The sequence below is a fragment of the Panthera leo genome, chromosome F3, assembly GCF_018350215.1.
Source record: "Panthera leo isolate Ple1 chromosome F3, P.leo_Ple1_pat1.1, whole genome shotgun sequence".
In the NCBI taxonomy this organism is placed as follows: domain Eukaryota; kingdom Metazoa; phylum Chordata; class Mammalia; order Carnivora; family Felidae; genus Panthera; species Panthera leo.
Window position 1 is genome coordinate 30,810,004 of NC_056696.1, and position 19,846 is coordinate 30,829,849.

The 19,846-nt window shown below is 38.4% G+C and overlaps 1 protein-coding gene across 6 annotated transcripts; it reads left to right on the forward strand.

The window, feature by feature from the left end:
- Positions 1-18,429, forward strand: ANGEL2 (angel homolog 2). Of its 6 annotated transcripts, none has more exons than XM_042924696.1 (9): positions 1-235; positions 2,666-2,991; positions 7,559-7,815; positions 8,510-8,579; positions 9,701-10,122; positions 11,146-11,272; positions 11,678-11,735; positions 14,457-14,620; positions 16,474-18,429. In XM_042924696.1, exons 1-9 carry the CDS (start codon positions 177-179, stop codon positions 16,623-16,625), a joined length of 1,635 nt encoding a protein of 544 aa, XP_042780630.1. In that variant the 5' UTR covers positions 1-176; the 3' UTR covers positions 16,626-18,429. The 6 variants fall into 6 exon arrangements, with proteins under 6 accessions (XP_042780630.1, XP_042780632.1, XP_042780635.1 ...); XM_042924698.1 differs by having other exon boundaries at positions 1-194; XM_042924697.1 differs by lacking the exon at positions 1-235 and adding an exon at positions 334-389.
- The last annotated feature ends 1,417 nt before the right edge of the window (positions 18,430-19,846 follow it).

Sequence of the window (19,846 nt, forward strand, 5' to 3'; positions counted from 1 at the left end):
TTCGCGGCGCAAGATGGGGACTTGGCGGCCGGCGAGCCCGAACCTCCCAGCATGCCTTGCAGCCCGGCCGGGAGTCCCGACGTCTAGTGATGGGGAGCCCCTGGTGCTTTCGGCCGCCGCATCGGGTGTAGAGGTCGAGTCCCGAGCCTGGGAATTGGACGACCGCAGAGGAGAAAATGGAAGCGTGGCGCTGTGTGAGGAGGGGCTACGGCCGCTGTGTGGTGGGAAGAGGCCGGTCAGTAGGGCTGGGTGGCAGGAGGGAGGAGGGAGGGGCGGGGGCGGGCGGCCCGGGTAAACCCGGGGCGGGGCGGGCTGGGGGAGGAAGGAGGAGGAAGAGGGTCCGGGCGGCGGTGCCGCCGGGACGAGCCTCCGGAGACCCCGAGGGATAGGTAAACCCGGCGTGGAGCCGGCGGGACGCCTGGCCGACGCGGGCCGGGCCGGGCCCGGGGCGATCGATCGCCCGCAGGGCTAGTGCCTTCCCGACCTGGCTGGGCCTTGGAGCCCCGGCCCACTTTCCCCCAGCCCTGCCCCCGAGCCAGCCCGAACCCCCGCCCCGGTCCCCGGCCTCCTCCCAGGCCTCAGCACCCGCCGGGAGCTGAGCGTCCGCGGGGAGGCCGCCGGTCCGCAGTAGGTCCCGGGGCGGCCTGACCCGGAGAGGCGCGCGCATCGCACGCACGCCCGGGGGTTTGCTGTTTGCGATGTTAGTGTCTCTCTCTCAAACTTGAGTCATTTGTGTACCAGCCTTTACGACTATTACCGAATTCTCGTTCCACACTTGTGTTTACTGCATTTTTCTTGAAATTGACTCATTTTTTTGAAAAAGCACTTAAGTAGTGCTGCCTATATTAGCATCGCCCCAAGCAGTACCCATGAAATCTTGGGTTTGATGTACTGATTATGGGTTTTTTCCTAATAAATACTTAGATGTGAAAAATCGAAAAGTTTGTGTACCGTATGAAACGGACTGGTATACCGCACCTGGGAAACAGAACTGTATTAATTATTATATATTATGGGGATCCGGTTTTAATCTCCTGTAGTCCGGGCTTGATGACAATTCAGTTCAACAGTGTTTTCCTGAGTACCAGCTGTGTGCCAGGCACTGTGCTAGGCACTTGGGAAGAGGCCAGGATTAAAATGAGTAAGAAAGCTCTGGCCTTGAAGGAGCTTATCGTCTTAAGAGCAAAAGACGTCTCTATAAGTAACTACAAATATGAAGAATAAGTTTTGCAGCCACGAGTATTATATGGCAACATGGTAGCTTATTAGCATGGACCGAGCACCCAAATCTCTATGGCTTTCAGAGTTGTCACAAAGCAGAGTAGCATGCCCATGTCATGCCTTTAAAGATTTACAATTAAGTTGAATTTAGAGAACAATTGGAGAATGCAAAAGTTTATAATAAATTATATAGAACAGCAAAAGTATATGATAAAAATTTTAAATGCCTTTAAAATGAACATAGAAAAGTTAAAGAAACAGTAAATACTATTTAAACTAAGTTTCTTTGGTGGTAGAAGTGAACATTATTAACACTGTCTTGGAAGTGTACCTTTAATGAATTCTAGGAAAGGATAGAAGTCCTCTGAATCCAAAATTTTTGCCAGAATAGTATCGTAAGAAGATGGTGCTTGAGTTGTATTGTTTCTTAAGAGTGCCTGAGAACAAATTATTCAAGTTAATGATAACACTACTTTGGCGATGTTTTGGATGATCAGTATATTGGTTGGAATGTTGGTGAATTATTAATGAGTAAGCTCTATCCCATTTCATTTCCCTCAAGGAGAAGCATGCCATGAAAAAAAAAAAAAAAAGATGGAAAAATAAATTATCCACGTGCTGATTAGCAAGAGAGGTAGTTTGGTGAAGTTGTGATAGGTTTTTGTTTTCTTAGCTATACAAATGTTTGGAAAATGTAATCTTGGTTAAAAACAACTGTTCAGAAGCCTGTTTTTACTACAAACCCAAGTTGGAGGAGAGATTGGCTTTAATTGTAGTCAGCTCATCTATTCCATAGTGATTTAACTCTTATGTTTGCTGTGGATTGTATTTATCCAGAGTTTATTAGATACTAGAAGGCTACTCTGAAAACCAGTTTGATGGTTAATCTCTCAGTTGAACTGAGGACTTTTTGAAGTGTATGTGGTGTTTTGGGAGCCTGGTGGAGTCTATGTTAAGTATTTAGAATACCATTCATAGGTGTTGAAGGACAGCTTTGAGGTATTGCTACTAATAATTAAATCATGGCTGCTTTTGCCTGTCCTTCATAGATCTTGAAGATTTTTTTTTCAGATTCATATATATACATAATATAATTATATTATATAATATATATACATATATATATATATATATATATTTTTTTTAGAGAGAGACAGCACATGAGCAGGGGAGAGGGGCAGAGGGAGAGGGAAAGAGAGAGGGAGAGAGAGAATCTTAAGCAGACTCCATGCTCAGCTCAGAGTTCTACAAGGGGCTCGATCCCACCACCATGAGATCATGACCTGAGCCAAAATCAAGAGACAGACGCTTAACCAACTCAGCCACCCTAGAAGCCAAAGTTTAAATATCAGGCATTATCTTGCCTTGAGGAGACAGATTTGGATTTAATGTGCTATAGCTGAACAAAAAGTGGTACCTCAAGGAGTGTATTTATTTCTTTTAGATACCCCATGTTTCCCCATCACCAGAAGAGTCTGGGCAGAGATTGGACTACACCGTGGGAGAATCTGCAAAGGTGTTGCTGGAACAGACATATTTCTAGTTGTATGAGGTGGCCTGGACATTATTCTCGTGCTCCTTACCCATACTTCAGTAGTAGGCATTTTTCACTACATTGGAGACCACCTTGTTTGTTTGAGTCTAGAACTCCGTTTCAGTACTGGAACTGGAGACCTGACAGCCTGAGCCACAGCTCTTTGATTCATCTCTCTAGTTACATCATGAACTCTGAGGGAGATGAGCCTTCATCAAAACGAAGAAAACACCAAGGTAAAGGTGACGTTTATCTTGGTGGAGAAATAGATGTAAGCCATAGAAGGAAACTTTCCTATCTGATAATCCTTAAAACCTCCTCCGGGTTTTGGAGGGGTTTAGTATTTGTTTTCAACCCATAGTTTTCTATTAGGAAAAAGGAAATTATTTTTTTAAATGACGTCTTGATTTATATCTATTTTTATCTTTTGTGTATTTCTGACAGTAAAAATACAGGAAACTATATATAAAGAGAGAGGGAGAGAGACAGAGAGAGGGGGAGAATGAGGTTGGGAAAGAATGTAGGACTAGATTAAAACATTAAGTTTAAGAATAATTATCAAATCCATTGATTTAAAAACAGGTCCTTAGACTTTCTAGAAATTGGTGTATGTTCTTGGGAGTCCACAGATCTATAAAAAAATTAAATTTCAGGTTTTTATTATTTGCTTATTTACTTTAAAGATTTTATTTTTAAGTAATCTCCACACCCAACATAGGACTCGACCTCACAACCCTGAGATCAAGAGTCGCACGTTCCACTGACTGACCCAGCCAGGTGCCCCTCATGTTTTTATTTTTAATGCTAACTTTTTAATGTAAGACCAAAGGATATTCTTAAAGACACACAATCATTAATTGAAAGATATTTTCTTACAGAGTGAGATTTTAGCTTACTCAATGTATTTATTGTACTGAGGTTTATACATATAATCTTGAGTCTGTGGGATGTCTTATCTTTTAATAAGGGAACCACATCTTTTTCAGCTTTGAGAATGAGTTTTTTCTAAATATGTTGATTATTTCTAGATTTGTCAGATTGTTTACAAATCACTAGACTCGCTCTGTGCTGCCAGCCCTGCCTCCTCCCCCAAAGTATGTATGAATTATCTAAGTGGAACTTGGAGTTGTCTTTCTTACTGGGCTATGTTTTCGGTGAAGATAATTCCTCTGGAGATATTTGAAAATAGACCGTATAAGTGTTTCTGTGTAGAGAGCTGACATAAGTTTGTCAAAGGAAGACGTACAGAGTTAGTCTCACTTGGAAGTCAGAGCTCGAAGGTTAGCTAGACGATCAATTAGTGCTCTTTTAAATAGAAATTCTACTACACATTTGAGTAGAAATTGTAAGCACCGAAAGTGAAAATCTGTTTGTATAATATTTAACCACAGCATGTGTTCATAAACCAATATTCTTTTGAATGAACGAAAGATGTATTGTAGAGGCATTAAAATTAGGTTCCTAAGAACAGTCAATCCATAGCCTGTAAATCTAGGGCTGTATGATGACATGAGATGGCTTTTCATTCATGTATTCGTTGTTGATCAGGTCAGCACACTGCTCTCTTGCTTAGCCTTTGTAAATCTGGTGTGCTCCCAGGTGGAGTTGTGGCTTACTGACATAAGCATGGGCTCAGGAACCACTCCCTGCTCTCATTCTGTCCCACCACTAATTGTGTCAACTTGGACAGGTTATGGAGCCTCTCTGCTCCTTGGTTTCCAAGTGTAAAATAATGCCTACTTTGAAAGCCTGTTGAGGATGAAATGAGACATCAAAGTGCCTAATACACTGTTGGCTTCATAGTAGGTACTCAGAAAATCGTGGTGGTGGTGTTTTCCCTTTAATGAATGGGGGATGACATTTACATACTGATAAACTTTGATTGCGACCTGACTCTTTATATGTCCATTCTTCCTAGGTATTGTGAATAAGGAAAATGCTCTTCGTTAAGCCATATTTGTGACTTCCGATAATTCACTAATACTTTTCAATCAAGAGAACAGCCTTCTAACTTGCCTATCACTTTAAAGTGGTATTTGAAGGAATTGTGTGACACAATTATGACTTTTTAATTAGGCGCCCTAAAAACCTGATCAGGCCTATTGCTTACTTTCTTTGATTCATCTGTCTTCTCTGCTGTGATCACCTTGTTCCTCCTGACATGGAAGGTATATAAGCTTTTGTAGTATGACTGTATGTTGTGAAGTAGATGAAGGCCAAAGACTGTCCTCTCTCAGTCGTCTTCCGATTGTCTTCCATGGAACCCTAGCTCTCAAACACATTTCTGTATGTTTATTAAAAGCAAATGTGGTCAGGAGAAAATATGTATTTACCCCATCAGCCAGCCCCAGTCTATTAGGGATTGATGGTCATGACACGAAAAGTAATGCCAAAGAGTTATACAAGCTTGAGAAGGTTGAAAGCCACTCTTGAATTAGATAATCTGATGGTTTCAGTTACTTCAGAAATGGAACTGCAAGAAGAGTTGGCTTACAAACACTTGCCAGGACTATACAATTCTCAGTGCATCTCTGTGCCCTTACATATACATATTTTATAGGAAAATATGAACATCTTTTTTAGACCTTCATTTTTCATATCTTAATATGATGGTGGCTCCAGGGTAGGGCTGTAACTTTGTGATGATGGCTTGCATTTTGTTTGCATGACTAGAGCCTTTTGCATCTCGTATACATACAAAGACTATGATTTGTGGCTAAAAACCATCAATAGACAGTCCCCAATTTACGAATGAATTGTGTTCTAGATAATTAGTTCTTGAGAATCAGTTGTGGATCATCAGTTTCCGTTTTCCCCATACAAACTATGTTACAAATCTCAGGGTAATTCTGTGGAGTCAGTACAATTAGGTGTAGTTCTGGGCCTTCGCAGGTAGGATTCTCTTTATTCAGTGAAGGATAGGGAAGAATATGGTTTCCATCCCTTTCCTGGGTATAGGACAAGTTGTAGGCTAAGTTCTGTAATCCTTGAAGACTTTTGTTGAGTTTGGTTTTCTTTCCTTCCACCTTTTTTTTCTTTACCCTTCTCAGGCGCTTAGTACCTTCATGGTATCGTATGTCTCCCAGCACCATGTTCCACCCAGACCTCACTATTCATAAAAATTATCTTCCTCTTCGAGCCTCTGGTCAAAATCTCTATTCCCTCCATGCAGCAGACATTAAACATGTTTACCAGAGGATATTTAAAAATTTTTTACTTTATTGGCATTTCTACAGAGTTTATTGATACTTTGATTGTAAATATATCATCATTGTAGACGATTTAGAAAAATCATCCACAGTCCTTCCACTCAGAAATAACCGCTCTTAAAAATACTGGTGTGTTTCCTTTTGGTCTTTTTTTCCCCTATGTATGGAATATTTTTCCTCAATTTAATTTTTAATTAGTGGAATTCTAGGTATTGTAATCCAGTGAAGCGAAAACCTTCATGTAGGAGAAGGAAGATGTTCTAGGACTGAGGTTTTTCATGTAATTTTAATCATGCTTGAAAGTCCATCTCCAAACCTGTTTTCCCAAGTTCTTCCCTTTGTTTTCCCCTTCTGCTGAGCTCATGGAATCTCTAAAACTTCCACATTTTTCTTCATGGTTTCCATGGCAGTAAGAGTATCCTCCTTAATGGTGGGGTGAGAGAGACAAGGTCAAAGGGGTGTATGTACATTGGCGTGTGTGTGCAGGTCGTTTCTAAGTCGAGGACTACCTATAGTTGAAAAATCTCGTGCTGTCTGATTCTCCTCTCGTATTGTGTCTTTGCAGAATGTAAACTATCACAATTCCTGGTCACTCACTGCATGCTGGGCTCTTCAGCCAGCCCTTACCATTTACTAGCATTCTGCACCCGTGTTCTCTCTAACTTTTGCTTTGGTGTGCATTAGAAAGAATTCTTGTGTTCATTTCGTTTGCATCATTCCACTAAATACTGCTTCCACATGTTGGCATCATACACCCTTCATTCATGTCTAAACCAGAATTCTGAGATGAGTTCTTGCTAGAACTTAATCATTTGATGATCTTATCTTACAGGAAATAAAATATAGTGCAAAATCATCTTATTGAACAGTCAACTGTGACATTCAAATACAGTTGACCTTTGAACAATACACAAACTGCATAGGTCCACTTAACACGTGTGCTTTTCTGATAAGTGTGACACAGCACTGTAAATGTATTTTCTCTTCTTTATGATTTTCTTAATAAGGATTTCTTTTCTCTAGCTTACTTGATTGTAAGAATACAGTATATAATACATATAACATACAAATTATGTGTTAATCTACTATTTATGTTACCAGTAAGACTTCCAGTCAACGGTAAGCTATTACTAGTTAAGTTTTGGGGGAGTCAGAAGTTTTATGCAGATGCTTTTGAGGTGCTTTTGACCCCCCCTCCCCCCGCATTGTTCAAGGGTCAACTGTATATTGTTATGGTTATGAAGTTGCTGAGCTTATCTGGCAGAGCCACTTGTTAACCATAAGTAAGTGAGAAACTAGGACCCCTGTTCAGTCTTAGCTTTATTAACACACTCTCAAGTCTCCAAAATGACTTGCCAGATCCTTTTAAACTTGTTTCGTACCTGTTGGTCAGTCATCCTATCATTTTACTGCCTTTGTAATCAATTTGATGACAACTTCCAGTTACTTAGTGCTATGTTGCCATTTCCTAGGGGAAAACGTTCTGCTCATTGCCTGTAGGAGTTTTTAAAAGGCAAGAAAAAACTGACATACAGGAAAATTTATGGTTTGTTTTTCATTAACTCTTTATGTGTTGTTCAATATATTTTAACAGGCACAATACAACGGCATTGGGAATATGTATGTAACCATAATAAAGACAAGACGAAGATCCTAGGAGACAAAAATGCTGACCCCAAATGTGAAGACAGCGATAACAAGTTTGACTTCTCAGTGATGTCCTATAATATACTTTCACAAGATTTATTGGAAGACAATTCACACCTCTATAGACACTGCCGGCAGCCAGTTTTACACTGGAGTTTTAGGTTTCCCAATATTTTGAAAGAAATTAAACACTTTGATGCAGATGTAAGTGCAGAATATCATCAAAATTCTTCACATAAAAGTTCACTTGTGTACTGAATGGTTTTATGCCTTTCGTTTGTGGTATGAGAAGGTTTTAAATACAGTGATGGAACAGTTTTTAACAACGTAACATGACTTCCAAAGAGTCGTTTGCTAATGGTTGTTGGTATAAATAATCACTAAAATTTCAAAAAAGATCCAAAAAGTTCTACTTATCCGTCAGTTTTGAGACAAGGACTGGCAGTATATGAAGTATTTATTTAGTAACGGTTTCCTTTGACTTGAAATGTAAATCATTCTTGTAAACATCTAGATGATGGCATTCAAAGAAATGACCTCCGGAAAGTACTAGAAGGACATAGTACTAAGGAACATTTTAATTCAAGAAGGACTTAGTACAAAGGAACATTTTAATTCAAGAAAAAGACTCCAACATGTAAATTAAAAAGATTTCTTTTGGGAAGTACAAGTTTCAGATAGTAAGAGAGAGAGCTTCGTGTATTTAAAGGCCACGGTTTGGGGGACTGATCAAATTTGGAAACGTTAATTTGATAGTTAAAAAGAAGAAAAGGATTATGTCTTTTATTTCAAGTTTCATTAGGTTTTTAGAATTTTAAAAGCCTGTTTTTAAAGATGAAAGCACCAGAAAGTTCATATTTGGTCTCTGTTTTAATTCACACCATGTTTTTCTTCCAAGGTACTTTGTTTGCAAGAAGTTCAAGAAGATCATTATGGAGCAGAAATCAGACCCAGTTTGGAATCTTTGGGTACAATGTAACTTTTATTTTAGCCAGATTTATTTTGGAAGATTTGCGTGCTGTGAAAGCATAACTTGCTAACAAAGATGTGTGGTATATTGGGCAAAAAAATCTTAATTTTGAAAAAACTTAATATCCATTTCAAAAAGTCAGGAAGAGATTGCGGTATTTCAAGTGGAAACTTTTGTGTTCATATAGCATTTTAATTCAAACAGAAAAGCATGTGAGAATCTCTTATTAGCTTCCTTTCCAGTAGTTGCTCTACCCACAGCTAGACCTCTCAGATTCTAAGTTCTGTATCAGAGATCATTCTGTCTGATTAGCTAATGGGTAGAAGCTAAAAACCTACTTGATAAGTGAACACTTCTAGAAACAGTGCATCTGTTTGAGAAATGCTACCTACTTTGCATTCCTTCCTCGGCAAATATTTTTTGAATGCCTACTATATCCTATGCACTGTGGTGGTACAGCAGTGAGCAAATAGATAAAAAGGCTCTGTCCTTGTGGAGGCTACATTCTGGTGGAGGAAGGCTGACAAGTCAAATAAATACTAAAATAGCACACTAGGTAATGATAATTTTGGAGACAAGCAGGAAAGTAGAATGGGTCAGGTTTCACTCTTAAACAATGATCAGAGAAGGTAGGTAACATTCGAGCAAAGACTTGAAGGAGGTGAAGGAACAAGCCACGCCTGTAGCATTCCAGACAGCAGAAATAGCAAAGCAAAGACCCTGAGGTAGGAGTGCTTCAAAGCAGGTGAGGAGGCAGGTGCGTGTTGAGTGGAACCGGGGAAGAGTTATAGGCAAAAAGGTCAGAGATGTGCCATAGCAGGGGGTGGGGATGGTGGTGGTAGATTATCGTAAGCCCTTATATAGTCTCTGTCACAACTTTTACTAGGATGGAAATGACAGCGTGTCGATGCACATTAACATATTGGAGACTAAAGTCCGCAAGTCAAGAGACCCATTCCTAGGACCTAGACCCAGTCCCAAACTTAACATCCTACATTGTTAATGTTTTGCAGGATACACTTTGATAAACGTTGTTCAAAGATATCAGGAGAGCTGTGTTTTGCCATGTGTATGTTTATAGCGGTAGTCCCTTGTGTTAAATTTATTCCTTTCTTACAGGTTATCACTGTGAATACAAGATGCGGACAGGAAGGAAACCCGACGGCTGTGCCATTTGCTTCAAACATTCCAAGTTTTCACTCTTATCAGTGAACCCAGTGGAATTCTACCGCCGTGATGTCCCTCTGTTGGACAGAGACAACGTTGGATTAGTGTTACTCCTGCAGCCCAAACTTCCACGTGCTGCCTCTCCTGTGATCTGTGTAGCTAACACACATCTCTTGTATAATCCAAGGCGAGGGGATATTAAGCTGACCCAACTGGCGATGCTTCTGGCAGAGATTTCCAGTGTTGCCCATCAGAAAGACGGCAGCTTCTGCCCTATCGTCATGTGCGGTGACTTTAATTCTGTTCCTGGTTCTCCACTCTATAGTTTTATAAAGGAGGGAAAATTGAATTATGAAGGACTCGCCATCGGAAAGGTAAGTGCTTGCTTCATGGTTAGTAGGAGATGGACGTAGTCTCTGTTCCTGTAGCGTGAGGATCGTTGTCATATGGCTATTGAAAACCTCAGATGACCCAGTACCCTCACTTCACCAAGCTATGATGATTTTCCCAACTACTAATGAGTAATTGTGTTCACTTGGTTGAATTTCAGCTTTCCCATCTATCTGTGGCAACATTCTGCTTGGAGGAATTGGCAGGCAGCAAAATATCTTAAATGGGGGAGAAGAAGAAAAAATAAAAGCATTGACAGACAGTACTTTGTAAAGGGGCGGTTGGCCGGCTCAGTCAGTAGAACATGTGACTCTTGATCTCAGAGTTGTGAGTTCAAGCCACATTGGGTGCGGAGCATACTGAAAGACTAAAGCTTTTAAAAAAATGCTTCATAAATAAGGAACTATTCATAAGGGGGTGGAACAGAATTTTGAGTGCTGGATGTGGACAGTGTAGTTGGCAAAACAGTAATTTAATATTTCTTTAGGATGCACATCTTCCTTTTCATAATGGTAAATATTTTAATTCCTTAGCTGCCTATATCCCATGTTTATCCCATGTTTTTTTCTTCATTGTGCTCTCTGTTGCTTCAGATCATTTATTTCATCTTCAGGATTTTAACCAAAATAAACTCTCCACCACTGAGTTTTCAGTGATGGTTTAAAATTTTGTGAGAGTTGATCTCTCTAAGTATTTTATATAATAGGAGCTCTGTTGCAGGGAGCAAAAACGGGGGTGCAGCATTAGTCTAAAGCTATAGATCATGTAGATGTCCAAATTAGAATAACATGTGTAGGAAAAGATTGCCATTTTTATGTAAACAGTAACTTTTTTCTGAACTATATTTGAATAAGATTTTGTAAAGCACAAATAATCACTTACTATGATAAAGAAAGGGTAATATTTACCATTCTTGGATTTCCTCTTCTTATTTAAGACATAAACTTTTCAATACATAAACTACTTAAAATCTATTCACTTAAGATACCTGTTGAAATTTTGTTTAGGTATCTGGCCAGGAACAGTCTTCACGGGGACAAAGAATTTTATCTATTCCAATTTGGCCCCCAAACCTAGGTATCTCACAGAACTGTGTGTATGAGGTACAGCAGTTACCAAAAGTAGAAAAGACAGGTAAGTGTTTGCAGTATATTTTGCCAGTCTCCTTGATAGTAGTGTTCCCTTTGAAGACCTAAAACTAAATTTTTCAAGGGATGCCATCTCAGGGATGAATATTCATAGATAAAAACATAATGCTTACTTGTTTAATTCTTTGTTAAAGAACTCTAAATTTACCATTTTTAAGTTGACCTTCCAGAATTATCTGCATGAATTACTTGCATGTTGTTTTGGAAATCAGTTTGGCTAATTATGGAGACCATCAAAACATATAGATTCCCGGATGAAACATTTAACTAGGCATCCTATCTAAACTAGATATATCTTAAATATTGTTCCTAGCCTAAGAGGACTATTCTGTGGCAAACTAGAACAAAAGAGTATATTGATAGTTTAATGTATTTCTCTTTGTTCTTACAGATGGTGATCTGACACAGACAGAGCTGGACAAAACAGAGGTCCTAGTGACAGCTGAAAAGTGAGTTCTGAAAAGCCAACAATAGACATTTACTAACTTTAGTTGGGTAAAAAAATCATTTCTAAAAAATCTCTTTGGATAAAAAATGAAAATTATGTTATTCCATGCTGATGAAGAAAACTGGCTCTTGAGTCAAATAAACCTGCGTTCCAGTCCTAACTTTGCTACATTTTAGCTGTGTAATTTTGAGCAAGAAAATTAAGATCTCTGCGATTCAGTTTCCTTACCTATAATTTGGGTAGTTGTGAGGATAGCATGATAGCATGAGATAAAGCATGGAAAGCTTGATGTATGACTCTTACGAGGGGCTTAAGGCAGTGTTATTTAAAGCAAAGAGCCTGTCCCTGCACCTGGGCCAGCTAGTACTCAGAAATTGATCGCTATTACGTGCTTTAACAAAGGTCAAGATCACAGGAAAATACCATGCTTAGCCTCCTTTGACTTACTGGATCTTACAGTTTGTAGGGGAATTGACCCAAAAAAAGGATATACCAGCATAAATAATTATATTTAAATTTTATAAATACTTTATGAAGACATTTACATCTCTTAAACTACGGGAAAGGGTTGTCAAAGGTGGAGGGGGTGAAGATGCCTGGATTACCGGTTATCAAAGATGCATGAATATTTGGGGCTACGGTTGAGAAACAGATGAATATTAATACAACAGGATGGAGATCTTATCTTACCTCTTTGGGAGATTCTTGAAATGTCTTGATTTTATATCGTAGCCCTTTTATTCTTATCTCTTTGGGAGATTCTTGAAATGTCTTGATTTTATATCGTAGCCCTTTTGTTCATATTTTAATTTTAATGTTTGTTTTAACATTTATATTTAGGGACCAAATTAGAATCACCTGTTACTCATTTTATCTGCTTCTTCTCAGTCTTACTATATTTTGTATACCTTGTTTTGACAAAATATTCTCTCATATGTAAGAACCTAGTAAGATAGGAAGTAATAGTTTTTGAAATTTTAAAAAAGAATATTGAAAAATTCATGATTAAACCTTTCAAATATAGTAAAAACTTCCCTGAGTAAGATTAATAAAAAGGCTAATATGACTAACAAATATTTGGTTTTGAGTAATTCTAAAATGTTTTTATAACAAAATGGGGTAAAAGAAAAGATACTTTTAAGTATCTGTATATAAATATAGTGTGCTTATATGCAGAGCTTATATCTATAAACCAAAAAATTGATAGAGAACAGTTTGCAGGAGGCACATTTTACATTTAATAGTATTGTAAATATAAGTCCTTAGACATAAAATGTTGCTAAAACTTGAAAGTAAGGGCATTTTGAAACAGTTACCTTTGTTCTTTGACCTTGAGCTTTTTTCATTCTTTTAATGTTTATCTTTGAGAGAGAGGGAGACACAGAATCCGAAGCAGGCTCCAGGCTCTGAGCTGTCAGCACAGAGCCCAACACAGGGCTTGAACTCAGGAACTGTGAAATCATGACCTGAGCTGAAGTTGGATGCTTAACCAACTGAGCCACCCAGGCGCCCCTGACATTGAGCTTTTTAAAAAGCAGGGCAGCATCTTTATATGTGTATCTTAAGCACCTAAGATAGTGCTTAGAACTTAGTAGGTATTTGTTAAATTTTTGTTGAATTTTAGAAAGTTAAAAAAAATTTTTCCATGATATAAAAGACCTTTAATCTTCAAGATATGTTTATAGGAAATGATTTTTAAACCCTTTATTTAGTACATCACATGTATGTGTAGCATGGGATAAATATAAACCGTTACAGAAGCTGTTTTAAGATGCAGTACAAAATTATCTGATATATCACAGCAAGAATAATCATAGAAAAATATGGCCCTCTGACAATGAAAGTCTGGCGAACTCTACATAACATTCATAAAGGCCACTTTTTCTTAAAAACACAACAGGAGCGCCTGGGTGGCTTAGTTGGTTGAGCATCCAACTCTTGATTGTCATCTCAGGTAACGATCTCAGGGTCACAGGATCGAGCCGTGCGTCAGCTCCGCACTGAGCATGGATCCTGCTTAAGATTGTCTCTCTCTCCCTCTCTCCCTTCCCGCCCCCGAGCCTCTCTCCTGTCTCTCCCCCTCCTCCCTCTTCCTCTGCACCTTTCCCCCACTTGTGTGCTGTCATTAAATCAAATTAAATTTATAACAACAAATAACTTCTAAATTGTTTTAGAATACGTATTAGTAAGTGGGGGCTCTCAAATATGTTACAGTTAATAATAAATCACATTTGTATGTTGATTATTGAGCTTTTTCCCTCTGTGTGTCACAGCCTTGTTAGTGGGTTTTGGATATCCCTACATGAATAAATGAATGTCAGATTGTGATATTGTCTCTTTTAAAAAGCTTGTCTGAATGCCTGGTTTTGTCTGGATATTAAGTGAGAAAGTGCTTTAAAAAGGAGGAATTCTAGGGGTGCCTGGGTGGCTCAGTCAGTTGAGCCTCCGACGTCAGCTCAGGTCATGATCTCGTGGTCTGGATTCAAGTCCCGCATCAGGCTCTGTGCTGACAGCTCAGAGCCTGGAGCCTGCTTCAGATTCTGTGTCTCCTTTCTCTCTCTCTCTCTCTCTCTCTCTCTCTCTCTCTCTCTCTGCCCCTCCCTCATTCACCCTCTGTCTCTCAAAAATAAACATTAAAAATAATAATAAAAATAAATAAATAGGAGGAGTTCTAAAAATCAAAAACTTGATGGATGCTAAACACTTTTTCTTTTCATTTTAGATTATCTTCAAATTTACACCACCATTTCAGCTTGTCGTCTGTTTATTCACATTATTTTCCTGACACTGGAATTCCAGAAGTGACCACTTGTCATTCCCGAAGTGCCATAACTGTGGATTATATTTTCTATTCTGCCGAAAAGGAAGACGTTGCTGGGCAGCCAGGTAAAGAATGCGTGTGATCTTACATTGTGCCTGAGAATACAGTAACTAAAACCTCAGGGCTGAGGCTGAGAGGGTCAGCTAAACATCTGGTGAAGTTCTAGACTTAAAAGTTTAAAATATTTTGAAATCGGTAATATATTTGAGTTAATCAGCTAATCACCTGCAAAACACAGAGGCAGTGATGCACCTCAAAGCAAGTTGTTGCCTATGATGTCTGTCCTTAGTGCCTCCTTCCGGTTCCAGTCAGCTTCTTGGTTTTCATTTTATTGGTTTTACGTGCCATAAGTGTACTGTTTTTCTTGTGACAGCAACATCAGATAGTTTTGTACTTAAGTTTTACTGAGACATGCTGCCTTCATTGGAGGACCTTGCCTATACTGCCAGCAATAGATAGTGTTGTCCTGTTGACCCTGGAATACTGGATCTTTCCAGATCGATAAGTCCATTATGTGAATATGTGGTTTCAAAAAGCGAAGGTGATAAAACACTTTTCCTTGTATGATTCAGTGAAAGTAAGGTTTTAAATATTAGCCAAATGATTTGATGTGGAGAAGAAAATGCAGTTTAAAATGACTGGCAGTCAAAAAAATACCATTCAGAAAACTTCGAAAGTCCAAAATGTGGGCAGATGTTTTGTCTTTTCTGATTCCACCCCCCCCCCTTTTTTTTTTACTACTTTCCTTTTTTCCTTTTGTCTCCTATTTGTGTTTTCCTTCCTACTGAGGATAACTATTAGTAATACTCAGGACTTGGTTTACCCTGCCCACTAGAGCGAGTCTAGGAAATAGTCCTCCTGCTTTGAATTTGTTGTAGGGGTAGTTGTCATGCTGTAAGTGTTCACTAGGTGGCGGGAGTGTGCCATGGACCAGCATCTCCAATGATCCTGTTAGAATAGGTCCTCTTTCTCTGCTGTGGGCACTGACTCTGTGGGACCAAAGTATACTAATTTTTCTTTAATGTTTATTTTTGAGAGAGAGAGAGAGAGCATGAGCAGGGAGGGGCAGAGAGAGAACCCCAAGCAGGCTCTGTGCTGCCAGCTGTCAATGCCACCCAACTGGCTGAGCCACCCAGGTGTCCCCAAGGTTTACTAATTTATTCTTTCTCCAGTCACCTTATAAACTTCCTACTCCACCATGGCTGGATCTTTCTGCTTTATACAACTACAGAATAGTTGATGAATGAATTTATGTAGTTGTCAATCCCAAATTACTTCTAACATTATCTTTACACTGATACTTTTTTTAAAGATGACTTGCAGGGGTATCTGGCTGGCTTGGTTGGCAGAGCTTAATCGCAGGGTCATGAGTTCAAGCCCCATGTTGGGTATAGAGATTACTAAAGAAAACAAACAGAAAAATAAGATTATTTGTAGAACTGAAAACAAAAAACTCTGAACTAGAAAAAAACAAACATCTGAAACTGCTGTGTGTCTGAGAATTATAATTAGGTTATAACTCAATATGAAATTTAATCATGCGGTGCTGGATGGCTCAGTCAGTTAAAGCATCTGACTCTTGATTTTGGCTCAGGTCATGATCCCAGGGTTGTGGGATCAAGCCTCGCACCAGGCTTTGCACTGACAGCACTGGGCCTGCTTGAGGTTCTCTTTCTCCCTCTTCCTGCCCCTCCTCTACTCACACGTGCACTCCCTCTCTCTCTCCCTGTCAAAATAAATAAACTTCAAAAAATTAAATGAAATTTAGTCATATTCTAAGAACTGTTTCCTATTAGACTTCTAGAGGGATCTGAAGTTCCTGATCATCATTTTTTAAAAAAATAAAGACTTGTGTGATTCATTTACAGTGACCTGTTGACACAGTTATGCTAAATATTAATGTGTTTCTTTAACGTAGGAGCTGAAGTTGCTCTGGTTGGTGGCTTGAAACTTCTGGCCAGACTATCACTCCTTACAGAACAAGACTTATGGACTGTTAACGGACTTCCAAATGAAAATAACTCTTCGGATCATCTGCCTTTATTGGCTAAGTTCAGACTTGAGCTGTGACTCTTCTTTGATGACACATATACTTTTGTGTCCAATTTGTATTCTTTTCACAAAGTGTAAAATAGCTCTTGAGAGTTTGCATGTTTATTTTTGCGCTGTGGAGTTTCGGAAGAGGTTCTGTTCAAGGCTTCAAACAGATGTCGGAAGAAACAAGTTTACAACAATTTTCTTTGTAATAATGAAAAAGTATTTTCCTGACCAGTGAGTTCTAAATGCTCCCTCCTTGTTGTAAAAGAGTTGTAAATATTTTTTATCCTAAATCCCAGTAAAATTGACAGTGATTTTTAAATATAGCGCATCCTCTAGTGTTAGTAAAGAATTTCAGTTGATGTTTTTGGCAAGCTTTACAGTGGATCCAAAGTATCTCTGAGTTCTTGCAAACCACAACTCATTTCCCTTCCAGAAGGCTTGATTTCATTGTGCGGACCATCTGTTTGTCAAGTCCTAATTCATCTCAGAAATCACTGGGTCGTTCACAAGTGTCTAACCAACCATTTTAGTTTGGTTTTGAGGGGGCGTAATGATGCTTTCTAAAATTGTACAAATTGCTTAATCCAGCTTATTACTATCCTGAGCCATGTAATGTGTCTACATTTTGTTGGGAAATGTAGTAGGAGAGGAGTTTTACACATGCCCTCTCTTTTCCATCCTGTGGGACAGACCATTCCAGCATGCCGGAGAGAGAGGCAGAGACTGGGTTTTAACGCTTTCATTTCCCTAGCAATTTTTTTTTCCTTTTTTCTATTCCATTTCAGGAAGACATCCCTAGGTTGGGGGAGAGACTTTATTTTTCTGAACCAGTTCTATAGAAATTTATTTTATTAGGAAGCTTGTCTTTAGAACAAAATGTCAGCTATAAGATTATTTTGGTTTTGCCTCAGATACTTAGGAAGCCCGCAAAACTAGTGGGGAGATACCAACTTGGAGACCTAATACTCTCAAGTAGTAATTTAAGCTTAGTGGTTTTGTTTCTAAGATGTTAGCTACTTTGTTTTCTTTTATCATGAGGCCGCAGTGTGCATGGTGCTGACATTTTTTTTTTGTAAAGTGGTTAAGAGCAGGTCTAATTAGCCCACAGCTGGCACTATGTGAATGTTTGAATCAAAAATTTTAAAATCGAAAAAGTGAAAATGTCCCCTTTTTTGAGGCATTAGGATCAAAGAGTTATGTGCGTTTTTACTAAGTAGTAATTTTATATTTGAATTACACTGAATTATAAAAGTTTCTACAATGGGCGTTCTTCGTAGAATGACTCCTGTGAAATTAGAAAGCAGTAGTTCCTCCAAGTCCTGGACTTCAAAGGTTTTTGTACGAAAGTATATTGACTACAGTTATTTTTTAACAAAATAAATCAGATGACTACCTGAACAAAGCATGTGGGTTATAAGGATTTGCCTAGTAAAAATTGTAATAAGCAATTATTTTTAAATGTTTCATTTCTCACTTTTTTGGGTTTTTACTTACAGTATTACCTGTAGTTCTAAGATTTTCCACATTTTCTAGTAACAGTTTGCAGAATATTCAGTGTTCTAATTAGCAGATATTGTTGCTGTCAAATAATAATAGTGTAATTAATCCCTTTTAATATTGGGGAAAGAAAAAAGAAAATTCATTAAGTACCGCTTTGTGTTACGTGAGTTTATTAACAAATAATTTTGTGTATAGGTCATTGTTGGCAAACTAACATCCCTGAAAACCTCTGTGAAAACTTAATGTTTTATATCCTGATTAATATATTGACTTTAGGCCCTTTTCATGTGCTTCACTTTGTAGAGTTGATCCATAAAAATGCTTTCTACTTTAACCTATAAAGTGTAGTAGTGTTTTGTGAACTGGAGGCCAGAGCGTCCATGTAATAACCTTCCCACAGGTTTTTAAAGCTCCACTAAAATTATCTACTTGTCTTTACTTTTTACGGTCAGAAGAATTGGAAACTCTGTTGGAGCCTTGTACTTACCTGCCAAGAGCATTTAAACCTGGTTCATTGCGGAAGCCAGATCCCCCCCAGTCTGAAGTGCCGTACTATCCAAGTTTTAAAATGGAAAGAGACACTGTTGAGTAATGAATTTTGGTTTTACTGTACCTTTTGATATCAACATACTATGCATGTTTGAAATCGTGTCTTTTTTTCTTTTTCTTTTTCTTTCTTTTTTTTTTTTTTTTTGGAATTTAGCAGCTGTCTGCTTTTAACCCTTTGCTTTCCTAAAAACCCAAGTTAGAGATCCAGAGAGTTCAAGGGGTTGAACGAACAGAAAAGTCCAGTCATTTGCACTGTGTCCCTGTGAATCACCTAATAAATTACTACACTAGTGCATCTATGGCTGAAGGTTTTGTGGCAGGCGTGCTAAGCTGCATATGCTGGGCTGTTGCCCCTTCTAAACTATTTCATTACCCTGAGCCTGTATTACTTAGGGTGATGCTGAGATGTAAGTGAATTAAGATGTGGCAAAACAGAATAGTGTTTAATAAAGAGTCTGAAAATTGTGGAAGAAGACAGGGATGAGACAGTGATAAACACGTTTGCCAGGACAAGTATGTAGTCAAAGGACAAGAAAAAAAATAAATCACACCATCTTACATTCTTGGAAGAAGAACAATCCTTCAGTTTCCAGGATGGTTTTATTAAAGTCCCATGCTGTGTATAAACATACAAGTGATGAGAAAAACATTAACTTGAAACATGCACTTATCTGGCATTCTCTAAAATACCATTATACAAGTTTTCCTTTACTTAGAAAAATACCCACTAAAACAATCACAGTTTTCCTTAAAGATTTAAAAAAAATGTATTGGCCAGAACAAAGTCCAGGAGAATAAACAAGATTCTGAATTGTGTGTCAAAAAAACTGTACAAGGTTGTACATAAAACTATAGCTTACAAAAGCCTCGGGTATAGTAAGAATACAGAATTAAGATCTCCAAAGTTCTATTTACCAATATCTATTAATAAAATCCTTATGAAATAATTGACTTAGAAAAAGTGAAATGCTCATGATTTCAAAGTGTATAGAAAATACTAAATATCACTTTCTGAAATAAAGTGTACTCAAAACAGCACAACATGTAGTCTAAAATCAAGATTTCTGTCATCCATTTAAACTTTGCCATGTAACCCCATAATGGCTTGAGCACAAAACTTCTCTTGCATGGATAACTTTAAATACTAGATTCAAATCATCTCATAGATTTCCTTTTTATCTTTTGAACTATAGCCAGTCTTA

Excerpts from the sequence above, each read along its gene's own strand:
- ANGEL2 (XM_042924696.1), top strand. The coding sequence starts at position 177 with ATGGAAGCGTGGCGCTGTGTGAGGAGGGGCTACGGCCGCTGTGTGGTG. Across the intron at positions 11,736-14,456 it reads GTCCTAGTGACAGCTGAAAA|ATTATCTTCAAATTTACACC; the intron begins GTGAGTTCTGAA and ends TTTTCATTTTAG. Across the intron at positions 14,621-16,473 it reads AGACGTTGCTGGGCAGCCAG|GAGCTGAAGTTGCTCTGGTT; the intron begins GTAAAGAATGCG and ends TCTTTAACGTAG.